The following is a 24,565-nucleotide window of genomic DNA, read 5'->3' as shown; positions in this document are numbered from 1 at the left end:
TCCACATCTTGTCTATTATGAATAGTGCTGCAGTGAACATAGGGGTGCGTGTATTTTTTGAATTATGATTTTCTTTGGATCATATGGTAGTTCTATATTTAGTTTCCTGAGGAATGATAAACCTCCATACAGTTCTCTATAGTGGTTGTACCAATTTACATTCCCACCAACAGTGTAGGAGGGTTCCCTTTTCTCCTCACCCTCTCCAGCATTTGTTATTTGTAGATTTATTAATGATAGCCATTTTGACTGGTGTGAGGTGGTACCTACTTCTTTGTAGTTTTGATTTACATTTCTCTAATAATTAGTGATATTGAACATCTTTTCATGTGCCTACTAGCCATCCATATGTCTTCTTTGGATAAATGTCTATTTAGGTCTTCTGCCCATTTTTCAGTTGGGTTGTTTGTTTTTTTGTTGTTGAGTTCTATGAGTTGTTTGTATATTTTAGAGATTAAAGCCATGTCCGTTGCACTGTTTGCAACTATTTTCTCTCATTTCCTAGGTTGTATTTTTGTTTTTGTTTTTTTTTAATGATTTCCTTTGCTGTGCAAAGCTTGTAAGTTTGATTAGGTCCCACTGGCTTATTTTTGTTTTTATTTCTACAGCCTTGGGAAACTGACAGAAAACATTGGTACAGTAGATGTCAGAAAATGTTTTGCCTATGTTTTCTTCTAGGATTTTTATAGTGTTTTGTCTTATGTTTATGTTTTTAAGCCATCTTGAGCTTATTTTTGTGCATGGTGTGAGGGTGTGTTCTAATTTCATTGACTTACATGCAGCTGTCTGGTTTTCCCAGCACCACTTGCTGAAGAGACTTTTTCCCATTTTATATTCTTGCCTCCTTTGTTGAAGATTAATTGACCATAGGTGTATAGGTTTATTTCTGCGCTCTCTAATCTGTATGTCTGTTTTTGCACCAGTACCACATGGCCTTGATTACTCTAGCTTTGTAATATTGTCTGACGTCTGGGAGAGTTAAGCCTCCTACTTTGTTTTTTTCTCCTCAGAAGTGTTTTGGCAATTCTGGGACTTTTGTGGTTCCATATAAATTTTTGGATTATTTGTTCTAGTTCTGTGAAATGTCATGGGTAATAAGCTAAAGTTTATTGAGCACTACCATGTGTAAGGCACTTTTGTATAGTGCAGCTGATTGTAATGTAGGTTTTTGTTTTAATATTATTAAAAAAATTAATCCTCATGACCAAAAATAGAACAAGACAGAGAAAACAAAAATTCTCTTTAACAAACACTCTTCCCTCTCTGAGGAAGGTTATACAAAGGTAACCTTTGTTAGCAATTTGATGGGTACCTGTCATTTTCTTGTGTTTACACCCATATGTGGTCATAAATAGAGGTATAGCTTTATTTAGTGCGTGTAATTCTATAACTTGCTTAGGTATCTTTCAACATCAGTACATAAAGATCTAGTTTATCAATACATTAAGATTTGCCTGTTATATAGTAGTCTATAGAAGAGATGTACCATCATATATTTTGCCATTCCCTTCTGATTAACATTTAGGTTGTTTTTAATTTTAGTGTTTCTAAAATCCTTGTAAGTAAACTTTTGTGTCCATATGCCTGTTAACATTTCTCTAAGGTAGCTAGACCTGCTGAGTTGAAAGGTATATACAAAATAAATTTTAATAGTGCCAAATTCCCTTCAAAAGGGTCAGTATATGAGCAATATATAAGAAATACCTGTTTTCCCACAGCCTTATGAGCAATGAATGTTATCAGCCTTCTTAATTTTTGCCAATCTGATGGCAAAAAAGTCTATTTGTTTTATATGTTTATCCTTATTCCTTTCCAGTGAATTATCTATTCAGTTTTTCACCCATTTTTCTAGTAGGAGTTATTGATTTGTAGGAGTTCTTTATATAGTCTAGATTTGTTGGAGTGTTTTTTACATATTCCACAAATGTTGAAAAATATTCTTTTTTTATTACTATTAAAATATAGTTGATTTACAATATTTCAGCAAGTTCTGTTGTACAATAAAGTGACTCAATCACACATATTTCTCTGTGCTGTACAGTAGGTTCCCATTGCCCATCCATTCAAAATATAACAGCTTGCATCCAAAAAAAACCCCTAAATGCCCATCCATCCCACTCCCTCCTCTTTGCCCCTTGGAAACCCCAAGTGTGCTCTTCTTGGCCATGATCTGTTTCTGTTTTTTGTTTGTTTGTTATTTAATGATAGGATAATCTCTTCCATATTTTAGGTTACACAAATAAGTGATATCATATGGTATTTGTCTTTTTCTTTGGCTTACTTCACTTAGTATGAGAGTCTCTAGCTCCATCCATGTTGCTGCAAATGGCATTAGTTTGTCTTTGTTATGGCCAAGTAATATTCCATTGTATATATGTACCATATCTTCTTAATCCATTCATCTGTCAATGGACATTTAGGTTGTTTCCATGTCTTGGCTATTGTGAACAGTGCTGCACTGAACATAGGGGATGCATGTATCTTTTTCAGTGAAAGTTTTTTCTGGATATATGCCCAGCAGTGGAATTGCTGGATCATATGGTAGCTCTATATTTAGTTTCCTGAGCTACCTCCATACTGTTTTCCATAGTGATTGTACCATTTTATATTCCTGCCAACAGTGGAAGAGGGGTACCTTTTCCTCCACACCCTCTTCAGCATTTGTTATTTGTCGACTTTTTGATGTCATTCTGACTGGTATAAGGTGGTACCTCATTGTAGTTTTGATTTGTATTTCTCTAATAATTAGTGCTATTGAGCATTTTTTTATATGCCTGATGGCCATCTGTATGTCTCTTTTGGATAAATGTCTATTTAGGTCTTCTGCCCATTTATCATTTGGGTTGTTTGTTTTTTTGTTGTTGAGTTGTATGAGTTGTTACAATTTTGGAGATTAGGCCCTTTTCTGTTGCATTGTTGGCAAAAATTTTCTCCCATTCTGTGAGTTTCCTTTCTTTTTTTCTTTCTTTTCTTTTTCTTTTCTTTTCTTTTTTTTTGTCTTTTGTTTTTTTAGGGCCACACCTGTGGCATATGGAAGTTCCCAGGCTAGGGGTCCAATTGGAGCTGTAGCCGCTGGCCACAGCCACAGCCACAGCAATGCAGGATCCGAGCCACGTCTGCAACCTACACCACAGCTCATGGCAATGCCAGATCCTTAACCCACTGAGCCAGGCCAGGGATCAAACCTGTGTCCTCATGGATGCTAGTTGGGTTTGTTAACCACTGAGCCATGACTAGAACTCCTGACTTTTCGTTTTTTTAATGGTTTCCTTTTCTTTGCAAAAGCTTTTGAGTTTGATTAGGTCCCACTGGTTTCTTTGTCTTTATTGTCTTTTCTCTAGGAGGTGGATCGACAAAATGTTGCTTTGATTTATGTCAAAGAGCATTCTGTCTGTTTTCCTCTAGGACTTGTATAGTGTCTGGCTTTATATTTACGTCTTTAATCCATTTTGAGTTTATTTTTGTATATGGTGTTAGATAGTGTTCTACTTTCATTCTTTTACATGTAGCTTTCCAGTTTTCCCAGCTCCATTTATTGAAGAGGCTATCTTTCTTCCACTGTATGTTCTGCCATACTTTTTCATATATTAGTTGACCATAGGTTCTTGGGTTTATGTCTGGGCTTTTGGTCCTGTTCCATTGGTCTATATTTCTTTTTTTGTGTCAGTACCGTACCATACTGTTTTGATGACCATAGCTTTGTAGTATTGTCTGAAGTCAGGAAGCTTGATTCCTACATTTTCATTTTTCTTTTTTAATATTGCTTTGACTGTTGGGGTCTCTTGTGTTTCCATACAAATTTTAAAATATTATGTTCTAGTTCTGTGAAGAATGTTTTTGGTAATTTGATAGGGATTGCATTGAATCTGTAAATCTGCCTTGAAGTATTATTATAGTCATTTTGACAATATTGATTCTTCCAATCCAAGGACATGGTATATCTTTCCATCTGTTTGTGTCATCTTTGATTTCTTTCATCAACATTTTATAATTTTCGGGAGTTCCTGTCATGGCGCAGTGGAAACGAATCCAACTAAGAACCATGAGGTTGCAGGTTCAATCCATGGCCTTGTTCAGTGGGTTAAGGATCCAGTGTTGCCGTGATCTGTGGTGTAGGTCTCAGAGGCAGCTCGACTCTGGCATTGCTGTGGCTGTGGTATAGGCCAGCAGCTATAGCTCTGATTAGACCCCTAGCCTGGGAACCTCCATATGCCGCAGGTGCAGCCCTAAAAAGACAATAAAATAAAATAAAATAAAATAAAAAAGAGTAATTAAGAAAAAAAAAGGAGTTCCCGTCATTGCACAGCAGAAACGAATCCAACTAGGAACCATAAGGTTGTGGGTTTGATCCCTGGCCTTGCTCAGTGGGTTAAGGATCTGGTGTTGCTGTGAGCTGTGGTGTAGGTCACAGACGCGACTCGAATCTGTCGTTGCTGTGGCTCTGGCATAGGCTGGCAGCAACAGCTCTGATTGGACCCCTAGCCTGGGAACCTCCATATGCTGTAGGTGTGGCCCTAAAAAAAAAATGACAAAAGAAAAATTTTTTTTATAATTTTCAGAGTCTTTTTTCTCTTTAGGTGGGTCTATTCCTAGGTATTTTATTCTTTTTCATTTGATTGTAGATGGGATGGTTTCTCTGATTTCTCTTTCTGATCTTTCATTATTAGTATATAGAATTGCAGTTGATTTCTCTGTATTAATTTTGTAGCCTGCAACTTTGCCAAATTCATTGATGAGTTCTAACAGTTTTTTGGTGCTGTCTTTAGGGTTTTCTAAGTATGTCATCTGCAAACAGTGATAGTTTTACTTCTTCTTTTCCAATTTGGATTCCTTTTATTTCTTTTTCTTCTCTGGTTGCTGTGGCTAGGACTTCCAAAACTATGTTGAATAATAGTGATGAAAGTAAACATCCTTGTCTTGTTCCTGATCTTAGTAGGAATGTTTTCAATTTTTCAGTGTGAGAATGATGTTAGCTGTGGGTTTTTCATATATGTTTTTTATTATGTTGAGGTAGGTTCCCTCTATCCCCCACTTTCTGGAGAGTTTTTATCAGAAACGGGTGTTGAATTTTGTCAGAAGCCTTTTCTGCATCTATTGAGAGGATCACATGGTTTTTATTCTTCAATTTGTCAATGTGGTGTATCACATTGATAGATTTGCAGATATTGAAGAATCATTGCATCCCTAGAGTAAATCCTACGTGATCATGGTGAAAAATATTTTCTTTAGTTTGTTGCTTGATTTAATTTTACTTAATAGTTTTACTTTTAAGTAAAAGTATTAATTCTACTTAATGCTTATTTTAGTGTGTAGAAGATTTTAATTTTTACCTAGTCATCTTTATCAACTTTTTAAATTTGTTTTGTGTAAGAATACTTTATTTTCACCTAAAACTTGTATACAAGTTAAAATTTCAGTTCTTTTTCTGGAATTAAGTTTTATGAATTGTGGTAGGTAAGAATCTAACTTTATTTTTTTCTTCACGGATAGTCATTTCCCCCGATACCATTTATTGACTAGTTCATCAGTTACTTCCCTAATCCAAAACTCCACTTCTGTCTTAAAGTAAGTTCCCATATATATGTGGATTCGTTTCTCTACTCTTTTCCCAGCACTGTTTCTTAATAGCTATATGACCTTGGGCAAACTAGTTAACCTCTCTGTGATAATAGTATGTACTTCATAGCTTGTTGTGAAGATTAAATGAATTATACATAAAGCACTTAGAACATTGTCCATCCAGCACATAGTAAGTACTGTGTGTTAGATACTATTAATATCATCCTGTTCCATAAAACTAATTTATCCATTCCTGTGACAGTACCTTGTAGGTTAGTGACTGTAGGCCTTGTGTCTGGTAGGGCAAGTCCCCTTTGTAGAACTTGTTTTGGACACAGATGTCAAGCAAGCCCATCATCTCTGCATTGAGTGGTAATTGGTCTTAAGGGCATGCCAGATTTCCCTGGCTACCTATCCTACCTTCAGCAGGCAATCACTCTGATGTATAACCAAGACATCTAGACCTGGTCTAATTAGTCCTACCTGTGAAAAAAACCTCAAACTCAACCTCTGTCTGTTTCCCTCTCCCTGCTTTGCCCAGCAACACTAGAATGGCAGTTTAACGGTATACCCACCTACTTCTTATTTTTCCAGAATTTCTAATCCATTATTGTGCTTTTTCTAGTCCAGATGGATTATAGAATCAACTTGTCACTTTCCATGAAAAATCCTACTGGGGAGTTCCTTTTGTGGCTCAGTGGTTAACGAATCCAACTAGGAACCTTGAAGTTGTGGGTTCAATCCCTGGCCTTGCTCAGTGGGTTGAGGATCCAGTGTTGCGGTGAGCTGTGGTGTAGGTCACAGATGCAGCTCGGATCCCGTGTTGCTGTGGGTCTGGCATAGGTCAGCAGCTACAGCTCCAATTAGACCCTTGGCCTGGGAACCTCCATGTGCCACGGGAGCAGCCCTAGAAAAGACAAAAAGACAAAAAAAAAATCCTACTAGGATTGCATGGCATTTATATATTAATGGAGACTGACATCCTTTATCAGAGCCTTTTGATATATGCATTTTTGAAAAACATGCTGAAAATGTGCACAGTATAAATAATAAGGCTTAAAAAAAAAGAAATTAGGGGCACACCCCTCAAAAATCTGTGTAGCTTTGAAGCCAAAACACTGGCCCAGATAACAATAGCCCTAATAATAATCCTTGCACAGTTAGAGCCCATTGGCATTTGCACCTAGCATTGTAGTCACTGGATCCTTTGTAGCCTAAAACTCTGCCTGGTCTCAGGCTTCCTCCTTCCAGATGTAGGTTTTTGAGGACGTTTGCTCAAGATAGACACCAGCTTCATCAAATTAAAATCTGATCCAGAGCCTAGTCGTCTCCAGTCTTTTGTTGTTGTTTTTTGCACAGGGGGAAGTGTCTTCACAACTTCATCCTCCTTTCCCACCAGAGCTTAATTTTGTAGAAAACAAAGCCATTTGTCTTTCTGCTGACAGGAGGCGCTATTGCAGGATTTTTAGCTTTTGTATGTTGGTCTTCATATGTAAATAAGGCTTTTTTTCTGACACGTGAGAAAACTCGCCACTTACTGGTTAAAAACAATGTGCCAGGGAAAATTACCTTTGAACCACTGCAACTTCTAGATGACATTGCTATCATTCTGCCATTTACCTTTGAGCAGTCATGATCTTTTCCTTCTGTCTTCAAACATGGTCTCTCAATTTATTCAGGCTTTCTTGTATATCTCTTCTTCAGTTTATCTCTTCAGTTTATTACTAGGTATTTTATTTTGTAGTTTGAAATGACATCTTTTTGTCTATTATATTTTCCAATTGGCTGTTGCTGGTATGCAGGAAAATAATTAATTTTTCTATATTAGTCCTGTGTTGGGTTGCCTTACAATCCAAAATTGCCTCCTAATAGCTGTTAGTTTTTCAGTTAATTGTCTTGGACCCTTGAGGTAGATGATCTATGTCCCCTATCTTAGTTTGCTGGAGCTGCCATAACAAAATACCATAGACTGGTTGGCTTAAACAATAGAAATTAATTTTTTCATGGTTCTGGAGGCTAAAAATCAAAGATCAAAGTACTAGCAGGATTGATTTTTCCTGAGGCCTCTCCTGCCTTTCAGACGACCTCCCTCTTGCTGCCTTTTCACCTGGTCATCCCTTTGTGCACGTGTGCCCTGGTGTCCCGTGTATATTCTGATGTCTTCTTAAAAAGACACCAGTCAGGTTGGATTAGGACCCACCCCAGTGGCCTTATTTTAACTGAATTACTTCTGTAAAAGCTTGATCTCCAAATACAGTCATATTTTGAAGTACTGGAGGTTAGGAAATCAATATCCAAATTTTGAGGGGGATACAGTTAGCCTACAACATCCTCTTTCTGGCATTCATACCTCTAGATTTTTCTAGTTTTATTACACTGCTGAGTAGTAATGGTGTTAGGGGGCATCCTTGTGTTGTTTCTGACTTTAAAGCTTAATGGTGATAGTGTTTGTCCACTTAATATGTAGGTCTCTGATAGACTGTGCTCATGAAGTTTAAGGGAGTCTCTGTAGTTTGAGAGGTTTTAAAATCAGGAGTAGAGAGTTCCCGTCGTGGCGCAGTGGCTAACGAATCCAACTAGGAACCATGAGGTTGCGGGTTCGGTCCCTGCCCTTGCTCGTGGGTTAATGATCCGGCGTTGCCGTGAGCTGTGGTGTAGGTTGCAGACGTGGCTCAGATCCGGCGTTGCTGTGGCCCCTGCGTAGGCTTGGCGGCTACAGCTCCGATTCGACCCCTAGCCTGGTAACCTCCATATGCCGTGGGAGCGGCCCAAAGAAATAGCAAAAAAAGACAAAAAAAAAATAAAATCAGGAGTAGAATTAGGTTTTATCAAAAATTTTTTTGGCTTCTTTTGATATAAGCACATAGTTTTTCTGTTAATTTGCTAATGGTGATTTACATTTATAGAATTACTGATTTTGAGTTGAATTAGCTGTATTTGATTGTGGTCTTTAACCGTAGTTTGTCTAGCTGTTTTTTATTTGATGATGTACTAATTATCTCTAGTGTTTGTCTGCTATTTATTAACTATTAATTTCTGGTTTGGTTTTATTCCTTAATGTTCTTTGTACAACATCTCCAATTGAAAGCTTTCTTCATTTCTTTTCTTTTCTTGTCTTTTTAGGGCCTCAACTGCAGCATGTGGAGGTTAGGGTGAAGGTCCAGTCGGAGCTGTAGCCACCAGCCTATGCCACAGCCACAGCGACACGGGATCCGAGCTGCATCTGTGACCTACACCACGGCTCACATCAGTGCCGGATCCTTAACCCACTGAGCAAGGCCAGGGATTGAACCCACGTCCTCATGGATGCTAGTTGGGTTCATTAACCACTGAGCCACAACAGGAACTCCATGATCATTTATTTTCAGTTTGTCTTCCCATTTGAAAAAGGATTTTTTAAATTAACATTAGGTAAAACTGGCTTTGTTGCTGTATACACACTTAGATTCTTGTAACCACTACCATAATGACTAGAACACAGAACCACCCCAGAAAGTCCCATATGTTACTCCTTACTAGTCATACCTTCCCTCCACCCTTAACTCCTGGCAGTCATTATTCTCCATCACTGTGGTTTTGCCTTTGCCAGAATATCATATAAATGGAATTATATAGTATGTAATATTTTGAGACTGACATCTTGTACTCAGAATAATGCCATTAAGATTCATCCATTGAGTTCCCATTGTGGCACTAACCTGACTAGTGTCCATGAGGACGTGGGTTCGATCCCTGGCCTTGCTCAGTGGGTTAAGGATCCACCATTGCCGTGAGCTATGGTGTAGGTTACAAATGTGGCTCAGATCTGGTGCTGCTGTGGCTGTAGCATAGGCCAGCAGCTATAGCTCCGATTTGACTCAGAGTTAGTCTGGGAACTTCCATATGCCACAGGTGCGATCCTACAAAGACAAAAAAAAAAAAAAAAGATTCATCCATGTTGTTGCATATCAATACCTTGTTCCTTTTATTGAAGAGTAGTATTCCATTGTATGGACCTACCAGTTTCTTTATCCATTTACCCACTGAAGGATATTTCAATTGTTTAAAGCTTTGGGTGATTATAAATTGAACTGCTGTGAACAGGCTTTTGTGCGAACATGAGTTTTTATTTCTCTAGAGTAAATACCTAGGAATGGGATTCCTGAACTGTGTGGGCAATGGATGCTTTAACTGTATTGGAACTGCCAAACTGTTTTCCAGAGTGATTGTTCCATTTTATATTCCCATCAGCAATGTGTGAGAGTTCCAGTTGCTCCACATACTCATTAAGCACTTCATATTGTCGGTATACTGAAAATAGCCATCCTGAAAGTTCCTGTTACTCCTCAGTGGTAATGAACCCAACTGATATCCATGAGGATGCAGGTTTGATCCCTGGACCTGCTCTGTGGGTTAAAGTTTCTGTAAGCTGTGGTGTAGGTTGCACATGTGGCATTGCTGTGGCTGTGGTGTAGTCCGGCAGCTATAGCTCCAATTCGACCCCTAGCCTGGGAACTTCCATATGCTGTGGGTATGACCCTAAACAGACAAACAAAAAATAGCCATCCTAATAAATGTATAGTGATAACTCATTTAGTGGCTCATCTAATGGCTAATGGTGTTGAACATCTTTTTGTGCATTTATTTGCCACTCATACATATATACTCTTTTTTGAAATGTCTTTAAAAAGATTGTTTGAACAACTACTACCTTTTTAAAAATTGGGTTGTTCCTTAACTATTGAACTTTGAAAGTTCTTTATATGGTCTGAATTCAAGTCTCTTGTCAGATATGTGATTTGTAAGTATTTTCTCCCAATCTTTAGTTTATCTTTTACTCTCTTAACATTTTTTTCATAGCATAAACACTTTCACTTTCTAGAAAGTCCAATTTATCAGTTTTATCTTTTATGGCTTATGCTTTTATTGTCTTATTTAACAGCTCTTTTAAAAAAGATTTTATTGGAGTATAGTTGATTTAAAATGTCGTGTTTCAGGTGTACAGCGACGTGAATCAGTTATGCATATACATGTGTCTCTTCTTTTTCAGATTCTTTTCTCATATAGGTTATGAGAGTATTGAGTAGATTTCCCTGTGCTATTTAGTAGGTCCTTGTTATTTATCTATTTTATATATAGTAGTGTGTATATGTTAATCACAACCTCCTAATTTATCCCTCCCACCAGTGGGAGGTTACCCTTTGGTAACCATAAATCTGGTTTTGAAATCTTTGAGTTGTTTCTGTTTTGTGAATAAGTTCTTTTATATCATTTTAATGAGATTCTACATGTTAGAATCTCATATATTAATTGTCTTTGTCTGACTTTACTTAGTATGATAATCTCTAGGTCCAACCATGTTGCTGCAAATGGCATTATTTGCTAAGTAACAATTCTTTGTGTAAACTCAGGTCATAATTTCCTCCTTTTCTTCACCGAAAAATTTTACGGTTTTAGGTTTTAGGTTTTACATTTCTATGCATGATCCATTTTGACTAAATTCTTACAGTATAATGTTTAGGTTGAAGTCCACTGTTTCTATTTTTCTATTGACTTGCATTTGTACTTTGGTCAAAGATCAATTGGCCATATTTGTGTGGATCTGTTTCTGAATTGTTTAATTCATTTTTATTTTTTTTTGGTTTTTTTTTTCTCATTTCACATTCTTTTTTTTTCCCCCACTGTACAGCAAGGGGATCAAGTTATCATTACTCCATATAAATTTTAGAATCCGTTTGTCTGAATGCACAAAACTTCTGCTAGGACTTTGATTGGAATTATGTTAAAATATATAGATCAATGCAGGGAGGATTGTAATCTTTATTTTTTTACAGAGATGAAATTCATATTACATGTAATTAAACATTTTAAAGTGTATAGTTCACCACCTCTCTCTGTTTCTATGACATTTTCATGGCCCCAGAAAAATATACTGGATCCATTAATAATTGTTACCTATGTCCCCCCCATCCCCTGCTAACCACCAATATGCTTTCTGTTCATATGGGTTTATTATGGATATGTCATATAAAAGTAATCATATAGTATGTGACCTTTTGTGTCTGGCTTTTCTCACTTACCATAATATTTTTAAGGTTTATCCAAGTTACAAGATCTATTGTTATTTTGTTCCTTTTTATAGTTGAGTAGTATTATATTGTATGGCTATACCACAGTTTGTTTATCCATTCATCTACTAATAGGCATTTGAGTTATTTTCACCTATTGGCTATTATGAATAATGCTGATGTAGACATTTGTATACATGTTTTCTTCATTTTTCTTGGGCATATACCTAGGAGTAGAATTGCTGGGTCATACGGTAATTCTATGTTTAATTCTTTGAGGAACCGCCAAACTTTTTTACACAAGGACTGCAAGAGAATTGTCACCTTAGATATATTGAATCTTCTAATCTATGTACATGGTACATCCCTGTTGGTCATGGTGTATAATCCTTTTAATAAGCTGCTGAATTTGGTTTGCTAGTATTTCATTGAGGATTTTTACATCAATATTCATAAAGCATATTGTCTGTGGTTTCCTTTCCCTATAGTATCTTTTTCTGGCTTTGGTATCAGGGCCTTGTAGAAATAATTAACATGTATTCTCTTCTCTGTTTTTCTGTTTTTTGGTAGAAATCACCAGTGAAGCCATCTGGTCCTGAACTTTTCTTTGTTGGATGCTTTTTGATTTCTACTTCAATCTCTGTACGTGTTATAGACCAGTTGAGATTTTCCATTTCTTCTTCAGTCAGTTTAGTTCGTATGCTTCTAGGAATTTCTCCATAGTCAATTCTTTGTTGGTTTTTTGTTTGTTTGTTTGTTTTTTGTTTTTGTCTTTTTTCTGGGCCTGTACCCGCAACACATGGAGGTTCCCAGGCTAGGGGTCTAATTGGAGCTATAGCCACCAGCCTGCACCACAGCCACAGCAATGCCAGATCTGAGCTGCGTCTGCCACCTAAACCACATCTCACGGCAACACCGGATCCATAACCCACTGAGCGAGGCCAGAGATCGAACCCGCAACTTCATGGTTTCCTAGTTGGATTTGCTAACCACTGAGCCATGACAGGAACTTCCATAGTCATTTCTTATAATTCATTTTATTTCTGTAAATTCTGCAGTAATGTCCCCACTTTCATTTTTCATTTTAGATGTCTATATGTTCTCTTTCTTCTTCTTTATTAGTTTGGCTAAGTATTTAGCTATTTTCTTTTCTTTCTTTCTTTTTTTTTTGTCTTTTTAGGGCCTCACCCATGGCACATAGAGTTTCCCAGGCTAGGGGGCCAGTTGGAGGCCAGGGATCAAACCCACATCCTCATGGATACTTGTCAGGTTCATTAACCACTGAGCCACAACGGGAATTCCTGGCTATTTTCTTGATCTTCTTTCAAAGAACCAAATTTTGATTTTGTTGATTTTATTTATTGTCTTTCTTTTCTCTATTTCATTTATCTCTGCCTAAATCTTTGTTATTTCCTTTCTTCTGTTAGCTTCAGGTTTGGTTTGTTCTTTTTCTGTTTTCTTAAGGTGTAAAGTTAGATTACTGGTTTGAAATCTTTCTTCTTTTTTTATAAGGTATGTATTTACATGTATAAATGCCTCTCTGAGCACTGCTTTTGCTGCATCCCATAGCTTTGGTATGTTTTGTTTTGGTGTTCATTCATTTCAAAATTTTTCTAATCACATTCTTGATTTTATTCTCTGATCTGTTTGATTATTTTCAGAATATTTTGTTTCATTTCTACCTATTTATGAATTTTCCAGTTCTGTTACTGATTTCTAGTTTTATTCCATTGTTTTTGGAGAAGATACTTTATATGATTTCATTCTCTTAAAATTTTTTGAGACTTGTTTTGTATGCTAAAACATGGTCTATCCTAGAGAATGTTCCATGTGTACTTGAGAAAAATGTGTATTATGATGTTTTCCAGGTAAAGTTTTTGTTTGTTTTATTTTGTTTTGTTTTGGCTGGAGCATATAGAAGCTCCCAGGCCAGGGATCAAACCCATGCCACAGCAATGAACAGCAGTGACAATGCTGGATCCGTAACCCACTGAGCCACCAGGGAACTCCTGAAGTTTTCAAGTTTTCTATATATGTTTATTAGGTCTAGTTGGTTTATAGTGTTGTTCAAGTATTCCATTTCCTTATTGATCTTCTGTGTGGATGTCTTATTCACTATTGAAAGTGAGATATTGAAGTCTCTATTATTGTGGAACAGTTTCTCCCTTCAGTTCTATCAATATTTGCTTTATGTGTTCTTGATTGAATGACCCTTTTATCCTTTTATTACTATGTAATACCCTTCTTTACATCCTGTAACAACTTTGCCATTAAATTCTCTTTTGTCCGATATTAATATAGCCTAGTATAGCCCTAGCTCTCTTTTTTTAGTTACTATTTGCATGGATGTCTTTTCCCATGCTTTCACTTTCAGTGTAGTTGTTTCTTTGGACCTAATGTGAGTCTCTCATACATAATATACAGTTGAATCATGTTTTTAATCAGTATACCTTTCTTTGCCTTTGAAGGTTGAATTTAATCCATTTACATTTAAAGGTGATTACTGATAAGGAAGGACTTATGCTATTTTGTTATTTGGTTTTCAATGTCTTATCTTTTTTGTTCCTCAGTTCCTAAGTTACTGATTTCTTTTGTTTAATTGATTTGTTTCAGTGGAGGGACAGATCCTTGGAGCTCCCAACTCCATCGTTTTTGAGAGGGACATTACTCCTCTCACTCTTACATTTTTAGTAATGCATATTTAACTTGCATTTCCTTTAAATATCTAGAATTAATTACTATCTACATCTTATTCCATCTTCAATAAGACATGAAACTTATAATGTTTGTATGTTACTTTATACATATTATCTCTCAATCCTTAGAACTTTACAAAGAAGTAGCCTCTATTATTTCAATTTTATGAGAGAAGGTAGAATTTCTTACAGAATTTCTCCTAGGCTACAAAGCTAGTGGGTCAGTCCAGGATTTCAAAGTAATTGATCCTGAGATTCAAGGTCTTTCTACTATACCATACTTTTTCTTCCCTTTAGGTGGAAAAACCTTTCAAACTCAACAAAATAACATTGGCGGCCATTAGGGTAGTAGGGAAGGGACCTTTTTTAAAGAACTCTGCTTCCAGTAGTCATTTCTTTCTAGGAACAATTAATGACCCTTCTTATAAAAAAAATTTTAATGAGTCTGGAGGCAGAGTTTTTACTTCTTTGTTCAAGGAGGAAGACCTGAAAAAAAGCATTCATTTTCCTACAGTGAGAGATTGGATCTCTCTAATGAAGTAAAATTCTAGAGAAATTTGAAGCTGATCTTTAAGGAGGATGGAAGTAGTCATTAGGAGGAAATTTTCACTCTCACTTTGCTTCTCTTTTAGGTTTAGCAGCAGCATGGTTTGACCTCATCAGTAGGACCTTTTTAGATCTTCCCATTAAATCATGTAGATGTTGCAAGTATATGATAAAACTGGATGTTTGTATGTATTTGTGTAGGATGAGATACTTGTATATGTGTGTTTTATCATTCACATCATTCAATTCCAGTAATGTTTCCATTTAGCCTAAGTGGTTTTTTTGCTCCCTTTGTGTGAATATGTGTACCATTTCTTTTTCTATTAATTCAGCAAACCCTGAGCACCTACTCTGCATTGTGTTTGGCTTCCATAGTTTAAAATCAAGTAATACATGTCTTTGCCCTCACAATAAATTGAGGGTGACAGATTTACTAGTTATCTCTTAATTTCTATAACAATACCAGTAGAGGTATGCACAGGATACTATGGAGAGTTGAGGAGGCATCTGAATGAGATTAAGAGGAGAGGGAAGGCTTCTTTTGGAAGTGAATCTAAAGCTGAATTTTGTAGGGTCATTAACTCATGAATTTACTTGCTAAATGGATATTGAGTGAGTGAAATCAGAGTTAGGTGATGCTTGGAGAGGGATATCTGCAGCAAGGGTGCAAAAGTAGAAAGACATGAAAAGTATGTGGCATATTCAGGAATTCTTGCAGTAGAGTATGGATTAAGGAAAGGGTCCAGTTGTAGGGGAAGGAGAGGAGCTCAGGTATCATTTCTTTTTTCTTTTTTTTTTTTTCTTTTTAGGGCTGTACCTGCAGCATATGGAAGTTCCCAGGCTAGGGGTCCAATTAGAGCTACAGCTGCCAGCCTGTGCCACAGCCACAATGAAGTAGGATCTGAGCCATGTCTGCAACCTACACCACAGCTCACAGCAATGCCAGAATGCCAGGTCCTTAACCCACTGAGCAAGGCCAGGGATTGAACTGGCATCTTCATGGATCCTAGTCAAGTTCATTAACTGCTGAGCCATGAAGGGAACTCCCAGTATCATTTCTGTTGTAATCCTTCTGGATAAGATCTCATTTTATCCTGATTTTCCCTCTCACTGCAGTTTACCCTTCTCTGGAGTCAGACGACGATGATCCTGCTTTGAAATCTCGACCCAAGAAAAAGAAGAATTCAGATGATGCTCCATGGAGTCCTAAAGGTGATCTAGTATTCTGTCCTTAAACTCTGTGGGGATGGTTGGGGGAAAAATAGACTGGGGTAGGTGGGATATTTAATATAGGAAGATATGATTCAGTCATTCATTCGTTTATTCAGCAAACATTTGATGAGTGCCTACTCTGTGCCGGGTACCATGTTACGTGTTGGAGCAAAAATGGTCAATAAGATACAGTTCATGCACTCAGATCAGCAAAACCAGAGATAATGGAGTATGTTGCTTTTGATATTACATGGCTTAAGATAAAAAGAAAAGTCCTTGAGCAGACTTCAACAAGCAGTCTAAGACTCCTGAGAACATTCTACTACCATCATCCAGGCCCTTTGGCAATAATCATGTTGTCAGTGGAGGAAAATTCTGCCAACTGTTGAGCTCTACAAAGCCTAAGACTCCTTAGATTGTCACCTGTACTGGCTGAGATGCCATCTCTGAGGAAATAAGGAAGAATGATTATTGAGTTGAATATAGAATTCAGAGGATAATGAATTTTATTTGTCTCACTGGCTGGGTATGTCAGTTAGCTTTTGCTGCTTATCAGACTACCCCAAACTTAGTGCCTTACAAAACAGTTGATCATTTCTCATGATTCTTTCAGTTGGTTGAGTCGTTATTCTAGTCTGGACCAGATTGCCTAGGGCTGGATGGTCTAAGAAAGTCTCCCTCGGGTCTGGGACTTAATTTGGGGTGGCTTGGGTCTTTTTATATATGGTCTTTCACCCACCAGGAGACCAGCCTAAGCATTTTCACAAGGTAGCAGAAGGGTGTCCAACAGCAAGATAGGACAAGCTTCAATGTGCAAGCACTTTTCAAGCCTCTGCATGTCATATTTTATATTGTCCCATTGACCAAAGCAAGTTACATGGCCAAGCCAATTCCAGGAATGGCGAGATAGATTCTATCTCTTGAGAGTGGGAACTGCAAAATCCTCCTGTGCATGTAAGGACACTTGAGCAAATTGAGAGCCATTACTGCAATAGTCTGCCACAGAGGGTGCTGGCATCACAGTACCACTGTGGTTCCCCAGGTATTAAAAGGCCCACTGTCCACATCCAGCCTTATTTGGCCTTTCTAGTATTTGCTTGGAATTGGGGGAGTGTGATGACAGGGCAGTCCTTGGAAGTGTTCTCTTAGTCAATCAAGTAAATATTTTTTTCTTTCTTCAGGCCTATTTTCTGATTTTATTTTCTTCTATACATTCTGGCTGATTAACATAATAGAAAATATGGAAAAATACAGAAAATAGAGGAAAGTGTAAAGAAGATATCATGCATTATTTTTCCACCCAGAAGCAACCACTCTTAATGTTTTGATGTGTTTCCTCCTAGTCTTTTTTTCCTATGCATTTTTCTTTTTATGGCAGAAATCACAGTCATATAGCCAACTTTAACATTTTTTTTACCTTTTAGGAGTTCCCTGGTGGTGCAGTGGGTTAAGGATCCAGTGTTGTCACTGCAGTGACTTGGGTCACTGCTGTGGGGAGGGTTTGATCCCTGGCCTGGGAACTTCCTCATGCCATGGACACAGCCAAAAAAAAAATGTCTTTTAATCAAAATAATGTGTATATCTGGTAGCAAATAAAATAGTGCAAAGGAGTTTAGGATGAAATGCAATGGTCTTCTGCCTCTGCTTTCTCTGCTTCCAATCCCATGCCTGAGAGGCAAACTTATAGTTTTCATTTTTCTGGTAGTTGCTTCCAAAACTTTAGATAATAGGGTTTATAGCACCATTTCTTGATTTATCAACTTAACCTCTGTTTCTTCTTCCATCAGCATTGGTCTCTCTTGATTACCCACTTCCTAAGATATAGACATTGGACATTAGTGCTGCTATTCTTTCTTCCTTCCTCCAACCTTCTATAAGCTGTACTTTTGCATGATCAAAGTTGTTAACGTTGTCTTGTGATTAATTCTCTATGTTGACTAGAAGTTGACTGCAAAAGTTAAAAACCAGTAAATATATCTGGCCTTTAAAATTAATATTCTATCATAAGCATGTCTCTATGCCATTTTTATAAATACGATTTTAATGGCTACAAAACATTCCATGGATATACCTGATTTACCTAACTTCTCTAATGTGAGGCATTTAGCTTATTGCCAAGTTTTTACAATTAGTGATAACATTTGCAGTGAACACTTTAACTAATTAATTGCTTTTTAGGGCCACACCCATGGCTTATGGCGGTTCCCAGGCTAGGGATCTAATTGGAGCTACAGCTGTCAGCCTCTGCCACAGCCACAGCAACAAGGCATCCGAGCCGCAGGAGTGAACATTTTTATATGTAAGTATTTGTATCTCTGTTTATAAACTTAGGATAGATTCCCATGAAACTCTTGAAAGGCCAAGTATATAAGGATATCCAGTGAAAAGTCTCCCTCCCACCCCTGTTCCACAGCCTTCAAGTTCCCCACCCGGAGTCATCCACTGTTACCAGGCTTCATGCATATCCTTTTAGATGTGCATATACAAATAGATAAAAGGATATGCATGAAATATTTGTATATATGCACATACAAATAAATACATGTATATATTTTCTTTCCCTCTCTTTCTTAATTGGAAGCATGCTTTGTTTTTCTTACTTAACAATTACATGTTAGAGATGGCTCCACAAGCAAAGCATGAGAGTGCCTATTTCCCTATACTCTTGCCAATACAGCTTGTTAATATGAATGTTTTAAAAGCTCTTGATATGTATTGCCAAATTGTTTTCCAGAAAGATTTTACTAGTTTCTACTCCCACCAGCCATGTGTGAGAGTACTTGTTTATGAATCTTTACGGGTTTGAGCATGTAGTTAGGAATAGTGCCTGCCTATGAATCTCTCAGGCATTCTTGGTCACAAGATGGCTGCTTTACCTCCAGTGGAAGGGTTTGAGCTGCAGTCAGGAAGAAGAGAAGAGCAAAGGGAAAAAAGGAATAGGCCTGCTGAACACCCCTCCCCAAGGAGTTTTAAGTTCCATTTTTTAGGAAGTTCCCTTTTGGCGCAATGGGTTAAGGATCCGGCCTTGCTGCACCTGTGGCACAGGTTCGATCCGTGGCCTGGGAAATTCCACATGCCATGAGTATGGCAAAAAAAAAAAAGTTCCACTTTTTAAAAAGTGTCTTTGTGGCTGAAATTGCATCATATGGTCAAGATTATCTGCCAGAAAGGCCAGGAAATGTAGTCTTTAGTTAGGTACATTATTGTTCCACAAAAAATAATTTTTATTAGTAAGCAAAAAAGGGGGAATGATACTGGGTTGAATACAAGCAGTCACTATCATGAATTTTTTTTCATGTGGGGGTAAATTGGCATTTTTTTAAAAATTAAATTTTATTGGAGTATAGTTGACATAAAATGTTGCATTAGTTTCAGGTGTACATCAAAGTGAATTAGTTTTGCATGTACAAATCTCCATTCCTTTTCAGATTATTTTCCCCATGTAGGTTATTACACAATATTAAGTAGATTTCCCTGTGCTGTACAATAGGTCCTTGTTACTTATCTATCTTATATATAGCAGTGTGTATATATGTTAATCTCAACCTTCTAATTTATCCTCCTCCTCCCCCCACATTTCCACTTTGGTAACCATAAGATTGGTTTTGAAATCTTTGAGTCCATTTCTGCTTTGTGAGTAAGTTCTTTTGTATCATTTTTAATTAGATTCCACATATTAGTGATGTCATATGGTATTTGTCTTTGTGTGTCTTACTGACTTCACTTATTATAATAATCTCTAGGTCCATCCTTGTTGCTGCAGATGGCATTTTTCATTTTTTATAGCTGAATAATACTCCATTGTATATATGTACCATATCTTTTTTATCCATTCCTCTTTTGAGGACATTTAGGTTGCTTCCATCTCTTAACTATTGTAAATAACACTGAAGTGAACATTGGGGCACATGTATTTTTTTGAATTACAGTTTTCTCTGGATATAGGCCCAGGAGTGGGATTGCTGGATCATTTGGTAGTTATATATTTAGTTTTGTTAGCAATTTCCATACTGTTCTCCATAGGTGTTGCACCAGTTTACATTCTATCATGGTATTTTTTTTTTTCTGTCTTTTTAGGGCCGCACCTGCGGCATATGGATGTTCCCAGGCTAGGGGTCTAATCGCAGCTGTAGCCGCCGGCCTATGCCACAGCCACAGCCACAGCCACAGCAACGCAGGATCCCAGCCACACTGCAACCTACACCACAGCTCATGGCAACGCTGGATCCTTAACCCACTGAGCAAGGCAAGGGATTGAACCCACAACCTCATGGTTCCTAATCAGATTTGTTTCTGCTGCGCCACAATGGGAACACCCTATCATGGTATTTTTTGATCTTTGGTAATTTGTAAGCAAACAACAGCATCTCACTGATATAATTTGCATTTCTTTAGTTAGACATTTCCTATCCTATATGTTTGTATTAGCATTATAATTTCGTCTTTTGTAAATTTTGTTTCTGACCTTTGCCCATTTATTCATGTAGGTCTTCAAGATTTTTCAGATGCCCTTCTTATAGAGTAAGAAATAGTCAAATATATGTGTAATTTATTTATGGTACTTTTTCTTCATTCTACATAAAAAATATGACTATTCCTATGTTAAAAGGTGATCTTATCCATTGTTTCCCTATTAAGAGAGCAGATAATTAACACTACTATATTTTTCATGTAAGTATATGCATATATACATGTATATTTCTCTAGAGAGAAAGCTAATAATAACTTTTATCACATTTTCAAAGTGGATTCTTAACCCCCAAAAGATTGAGGCATTCTACTAAAGATATTCCCATTAAAATCAGGAATAAGACAAATATACACATTATCACTTCTGTTATTTAGCATTGCTGTAGAAGTTCTAGACAGCATAATTAGGAATGAAGCACAAATAAGAACTGTAACTATTAGAAATTGAGACCAAACTGTCATGATATGAGGCACCCTAAGGGTGGGAATCATGATTATTTTTGTTGATCATTGAATCTTTAGCAACTTGCAGAGTGCCTGACACATGGGAAATGTTTAATAAGTATTTGACAAGTGAAGGAAATGATATGATTGTATAATTAGAAAATGTAAGAGAATCAACCAAAAAACTTAAAATTAATATGAGAATTCAATAAATTGGATAATCACTGGATATAAACCACATATCCAAGAATCAAGAATTGCCGTATATCAGTAATAACCATAATACACCAAAGGGGACAGTAACAATAGTTATATAAAGCACCCAGAATTATCTTAAGAAGAGATGTGTGAAACCTACATGAAGAAAACTTCAAAACATTACTGAGCAACATAAAAGAAGGCCTGAATAAATAAGGTACAGCATGGGCCTGATTACAAAGAATGGCATTTGTAAAGGGTCATTTAATTAATGTATATGTTTAACACTTATCCCAAATAAAAATCCTAATGGAATTTTGTGGGGAACTCATTTTAAATTAATTTAAAAGAGTAAACAGGGATGATGAAATTAGCCTTGTAAGGGTTAAATATGCTATATTGCTATGATAAATTAACATGGTTACAAGCACATTAATAGTCAATCTTTTTCCTTTATGTTTAAAAAATTCTTGTTATGAAAAAGTCCAAATATATACAAAATTAAAGAGATTAGTATCATAAATACACATATACTTATCACCCAGATTAATAACTAACATTTTACTCTATTTATTTCATCCTTTATTTTTTTCCCTAAGGCCTCTTAAGGGAAATTTTGGACATCATGACATCTCTGTTTCCTTGCTAATCTTCTAATTGTCCTATCCATTAGAGAAAAATGGAGTATTGAAATCTCCATCAATACCCCATTATTGTTATTGTTGAATTATCTGATTATCCCTTCAATTCAGCTAGTTTTTGCTTTATGTATTTTAGGCCTCTCTTGTTAGGTGCATATAGGTTTATATTTCTCATATCTTCTTGATCAATTGACCTTTTTATTATTATAAAATGTCCTTATTTTCTTATAACAAGTTTTAACCTTAGACAATTAAGCCTATTTTTTCTGATATTAGTTTAGTCATGAATCTGAAGTGTGTGTCTTGAAGATAACATATAGTAAGATTATGGATTTTAATCCATAATGCCAATCTCTACCTTTTAATTGGAGAATTTAATTCAGTGTAATCAATAACTGAGAAAGTAGGGTTTATGTTGTCCATTTTTCTGTTGGTTTTCTCTGTCTTACTCTTTTTTTGTTCCTCAATTTTTCCATTTTTACTGCCTTCTTTTGTGTTTAATCGTTATTTTCTAGTGTCCCATTTTAATTTTTTCTTTTCCATATATATTTGAATTATTTTCTTAGTGATTGTCCTGGGGATTAACATTAATATCAATTTATACAGTTTTAATTCAGATGAATATCAACTTTAGTAGTATACAAGATCTTTGCTCCTATATAGTTCCATTCCTTTTAACCTTTATATCATTACTCTCACAGATTATGTCTTTATAAATTTTGTATCCATGAGCATAGTGTTATAATCACTGCATTATGCAGCTGCCATTTTAATTAGGAGAAGAAATGAGATACAATGAAAATATGTTTATATTTAACTATGTAGTTGCCTTTACTAGTGCTTTTGCACCTGCAGTATATGGAAGTTCCCAGGCTAGCAGTCAAATTGGACTTGCAGCTGCTGGTCTATGCCACAGCCACAGTAATATCAGATCTAAGCCATGTCCGCAACCTGTACCACAGCTCACAGCAATGCCAATCCTTAACCCACTGAGTGAGGGCAGGGATTGAACCCACATCTTCATGGATACTAGTTAGGTTTGTTACCACTGAGACACAGTGGGAACTCCTACTAGTGCTTCATTCATGTGGATTTGATTTACTGTATAGTATCCTTCCATTTTAACCTGAAGAGCTCCCTTTAGTATTTCTTATAGGGCAGGCCTGCTAACAATGAATTCTCTGTTTTTGTTTATTTGGGAATATCCTCATTTCTCCATTTTCAAAGGATAGTTCTGCTGGATTTAGAATTTTTGGTTTTTTTTTTTTTTTTTTTGGTCTGTTTGTCTTTTTAGGGCCACATGCGTGGCATATGGAGGTTCCCAGGCTAGGGGTCTAATCAGAGCTGCAGTTGCTGGCCTACGCCAGAGCCACAGCAACACCAGATCTGAGCTGCGTCTGTGACCTATACCACAGCTCATGGCAACACCAGATTCTTAACCCACTGAGCGAGGCTGGGGGTCGAACCTGCAACCTCATGGTTCCTAGTCAGATTTGTTTCCACTGCGCCACGATGGGAACTCCTGGATTTAGAATTCTTGGTTGACAGTGATTTTCTTCTCGTGTTTTGAATGTAAATCTACTGCTTTTTATCCTCCGTGATTTCAGATGATCAGTGAACTCAATCTTACTGAGAATCTTTTTTATGTTATGATTTCTCTTTTGATGATTTCAAGATCCTCTCTTTGGTTTTGGTTATGACATATAGTCTTTTTGAATTTATCTAACTTGAAGTTTGTTGAACTTCTTAGATACGGAGATTAATTTTTAATCAAATTTGGAAAAGTTTCAGCCATTATTTCTTCAGAATTCTTTCTACATCTTTTTCTCTCTCCTTTTGAGAATCCCATATGCATATATTGGTAAATTTGATCACGTCCCACAGGTCCCTTTGGCTGAACTCATTTTCCTCATTCTTTTTTCTTTCTGCTCATCAGACTGGATAATCTCAGTTGATCTGTCTTCAAGGTCACTAATTCTTCCTTCAACCTGTTCAAATCTTCTTTTGAAACCCTTTAGCAATATTTTCATTTAAGTTACCTTTCAACTCTAAAATATATATTTGATTCCTTTTTATAGTTTCTGTCTGTTTATTGGTATTCTTTATTTGATGAAACATCATTCTCATACTCTCCTTTAGTTGTTTAGACATTATCTTCTCTAGCTCTTTGAACCTCTTTGAAATAGGTGGTATAGGAGTTCTCTGGTGGCCTAACTGTTAGGGATTCAGCATTGTTGTTGCCGTGGCTCAAGTTTGATCCCTGGCCTGGGAACTTCTGCATGCCATGGATGTGGACAGAAAATATAAAAAGCAATAGGTGGTATAAACACCTTGTCTAGTAGGTCCAAATTTGTTTAGGAAGTCAGGGAGAGTTTTCATTGATTACTTTTTCCTTGTGTGTGGCTATCCTTTCTTGTTTTTTTACATACCTTCTAATTTTTTGAAAACAACATTTTAAATAATGTGGCAATTCTGGAAATCAGATACTCTCCACTTCACTCTCTTGGATTTGTTTTGTTGCTACTTATTGTTTGTTTATTTGCAAAATTAAATCAGAAATGTCTCCAAAGTAGAAATTTAGTTTAGTGGTCAGCTAATGATTGGACACATTCCTTCAATACCTGTCAATAAATCTCCCAGTGCTTGACAAGGGGTTCTATGGGTGTGTTGGCATGTGTCTTCAGCACTCAGGCAGGCAATTTTGAACTCTGCTTTAGCTTTCACTTCCTGCCTTACAGAGCCTCAAAGTCAG

General features: G+C 36.7%; 1 protein-coding gene across 4 annotated transcripts in view; it reads left to right on the top strand.

Annotated features, from left to right (window-relative positions):
* Positions 1 to 24,565, top strand: part of PHF8 (PHD finger protein 8) — a 106,452-nt gene that overhangs the window by 68,437 nt on the left and 13,450 nt on the right. For all 4 annotated transcript variants that reach the window (XM_047764437.1, XM_047764439.1, XM_047764436.1 and 1 more), the window contains one exon: positions 15,965 to 16,060. In XM_047764437.1, the coding sequence (XP_047620393.1) occupies positions 15,965 to 16,060 (96 nt within the window). The remainder of the gene's footprint in view (positions 1 to 15,964; positions 16,061 to 24,565) is intronic.

Source organism: Phacochoerus africanus, chromosome X, assembly GCF_016906955.1.
Source record: "Phacochoerus africanus isolate WHEZ1 chromosome X, ROS_Pafr_v1, whole genome shotgun sequence".
NCBI lineage: Eukaryota > Metazoa > Chordata > Mammalia > Artiodactyla > Suidae > Phacochoerus > Phacochoerus africanus.
The sequence above is the reverse complement of the archived record's forward strand: the minus strand, read 5'-3'. Positions and strand labels throughout refer to the sequence as shown.